This window comes from Numida meleagris, chromosome 7, assembly GCF_002078875.1.
Source record: "Numida meleagris isolate 19003 breed g44 Domestic line chromosome 7, NumMel1.0, whole genome shotgun sequence".
Classification (NCBI taxonomy): Eukaryota; Metazoa; Chordata; class Aves; order Galliformes; family Numididae; genus Numida; species Numida meleagris.
Genome location: NC_034415.1, coordinates 19,552,860 through 19,555,149, shown reverse-complemented (window position 1 = coordinate 19,555,149; position 2,290 = coordinate 19,552,860). Strand labels below are relative to the sequence as shown.

Below are 2,290 nucleotides of genomic sequence, written 5' to 3'. Positions count from 1 at the left end.
GCTCCTGTGTCTGATTCATATTTAGTTGTGTTATGAGTGGTGGCTAAGATGTGCCCCATATTCCCTTCATTCTGACAGCTTTTTCCACAGCTACTGTTGCTGTGTACTTGCGGACTTGAATTCGGGGTCATGTTGCTGATATCACAATCAGAAGTCTGAGACAAATGCAGCAGTCTTACAAATAGTTTTATTTCTGTAATTGTCCCCAGGCTGCAAATCTGGACAGACTGGGGTTGGCTCTATCCTCACTTTTTTTTTTTTTTTTTTTTTTTTTCAATCTTCTCTTGCCAAAAATCCAGACTCACCTAATAACAGCCCTGGCCAAATGCATTAGCTGGCTCTAGCTACTTCATTCTATGTTATGTGGCTCTGCCACTCTACAACTGCAGCTTCTCCTACTGCTTCTTCAAGGGCCCCATGGCAGCCATATGTTCAGTGATCTCAGTTTTCCGGCGTGGGAAGAAGAGTCTGCGATCAGTGCGATCCATGTCAATCTGGAAAACAGTTATCATAAACTGGATAGGCATGTGCTTTTCCTAGAATTAGTTGTAGTCCCTTTTGAAAAGAGTGATGTGCTTAGCTTTTTCATTGCTGCTAAGAAATGCTTAAATTAGTAAGGTGCAACTTATTTTGAAATATACTGTTCAGTTTCATTACACTAGAACCTGGTGAAAAAGAGAGAGCTCAATTTCGGAAACACCATTAGGAATCTTGACTGTAAACTCACTTCTCTGTGTTTGTATTTAGTTGTCTCTTTCCTGCCAGGCTAATCCTGCTACCAGTATCTATCAGTCTGAAGGCCTCCTGGTATGTGTGTCACTGTCACGAGTAACTAGTTTACTTAGAGTGTAATATGAAAATTTGCAGAAGATTCTTACTTACTTCAGTTCCTTGTAACTGGCCAAAGTCAGTCAAGCCCTCTTTTGCCTTTGTGGAAATGCTAATCTACAAAGTCGTTGTCACAGCTATTTGCCTGGCAGATATGATTGATGTCATCTTGTTAATTAGATTCTTCATCCTGCTGCTTATTCACGTTTCTCCAAATGAGTCCTCGCTGGTATATTCTGCCTCAGGTGTGCTGAACTGATTATTAGTTTTTTTAGTTGTGCTTTCAATGTGTTTGAAAGATGTAGCACACTTCTACGCTTCTTTTCGCAGTGCTTACGTGTGTCACTTGGCATTGCTCACTAGGCTGTAGCTCAAAGCTGAACGCTTTAACAAGCAGCCCTGACCCCCAGCTTGGCAATGGCCAATATGCTTGAGTCAGCTGTCACTGTAGATATTTTGTATGCAAGTTTTGCAGAGTGAGACTACTGGTTCTGTGTTGACAAGACTGTATCAGTAGGGAGAGTCCTCTTAGGTCTGAATTTGACAAAACTTGCTGTCTTTGAGCATTGTAGCCATTCCCGTTTTTCGTATTTACCATAGATTATTTTCTTGCACCAATATCTTCCTGGGCACTGGGCTGAACGTGAGTCACGCGCTCTACTCACCAGTGGCGTTGTGTTCCAGCCTATTTCCTGGCTCTCTGTTTGTGGCTCTGAATATTTCTTTGTTGGCTCTAATGCTGCTTGATGAATAATGTTCAGAAACCTGGCTGTTGGGTGAAGAGACGTAAATATAAATGAAGCATGACAAAGCTTAACAAACCTGGGGCCATGTGTCAGAAGGGGACAACTTAATCCCTTCCCAGCACTAGCAGTCTCAGGGCAGGGGTCATTTCCTCATGCTTATCCCCAGTCTCACCATCCGCAGGCTCCTCGATGTTGTCGTGCCAGGACATGGGCTTCTGGGTGACTGCGTGAACTGGAAGAGAAGTGATGCGGCTGAAGGGCTTCAGCATGCGTTCAGCGTCGCACCCGGCTGCAGGTTCTTTATCACTGCAAATGTCCTACGTAGCTATTCCCCAGCCCACGCCCAGCTGTTTCAGTGAGGCTGTAAGGGAGCGAACGGCCGCAGAGCAGAGGGAAAGGAGCGCGCTAACACCAATTTCTCCCCCCTTCAGTTTCTGGGATCGGCCTTCTGCACGCTGCTGCCGGCGCCCACCCCAGCCCCATTCTTCCCCTATCCTCAGGGGGTGGGTGCTCACCGCGCCTCAGCGGGTTGATGCTGTGCTCGGTGTGCAGCCGCTGGCAGCGCAGCTCCTTGCGCACGCGCTCGCACAGCAGCCTGTTCAGGTGCACGGCGTCCGGCGGTTCCTTTTGCGCTCCTCGGGCGGCCATGGCGCCGCGCTGCGCTGCGTCCCGCTGCCTGGCAACGCGTCACGTGGAGCCGCGCGGCGCTCCTGGTC

General features: G+C 47.8%; 1 protein-coding gene across 1 annotated transcript; it reads right to left on the bottom strand.

Moving 5' to 3' along the window:
* FAM183A (family with sequence similarity 183 member A) lies at positions 250-2,278 on the bottom strand. Its single transcript, XM_021404862.1, has 4 exons — positions 2,090-2,278; positions 1,747-1,806; positions 1,494-1,597; positions 250-494 (listed from the first exon to the last, which is right to left on the bottom strand). The coding sequence occupies exons 1-4, from the start codon at positions 2,220-2,222 to the stop codon at positions 396-398; spliced, it is 396 nt and encodes a 131-aa protein (XP_021260537.1). The 5' UTR covers positions 2,223-2,278; the 3' UTR covers positions 250-395.

Bases quoted from the DNA above. Each gene is read 5' to 3' on its own strand.
- FAM183A (XM_021404862.1), bottom strand. From the start codon at position 2,222: ATGGCCGCCCGAGGAGCGCAAAAGGAACCGCCGGACGCCGTGCACCTG. The intron at 1,807-2,089 runs GTGAGCACCCAC...CTTCTCTTCCAG, and splicing joins CATCAACCCGCTGAGGCGCG to TTCACGCAGTCACCCAGAAG. The intron at 1,598-1,746 runs GTGAGACTGGGG...TTCACCCAACAG, and splicing joins CATCGAGGAGCCTGCGGATG to CCAGGTTTCTGAACATTATT.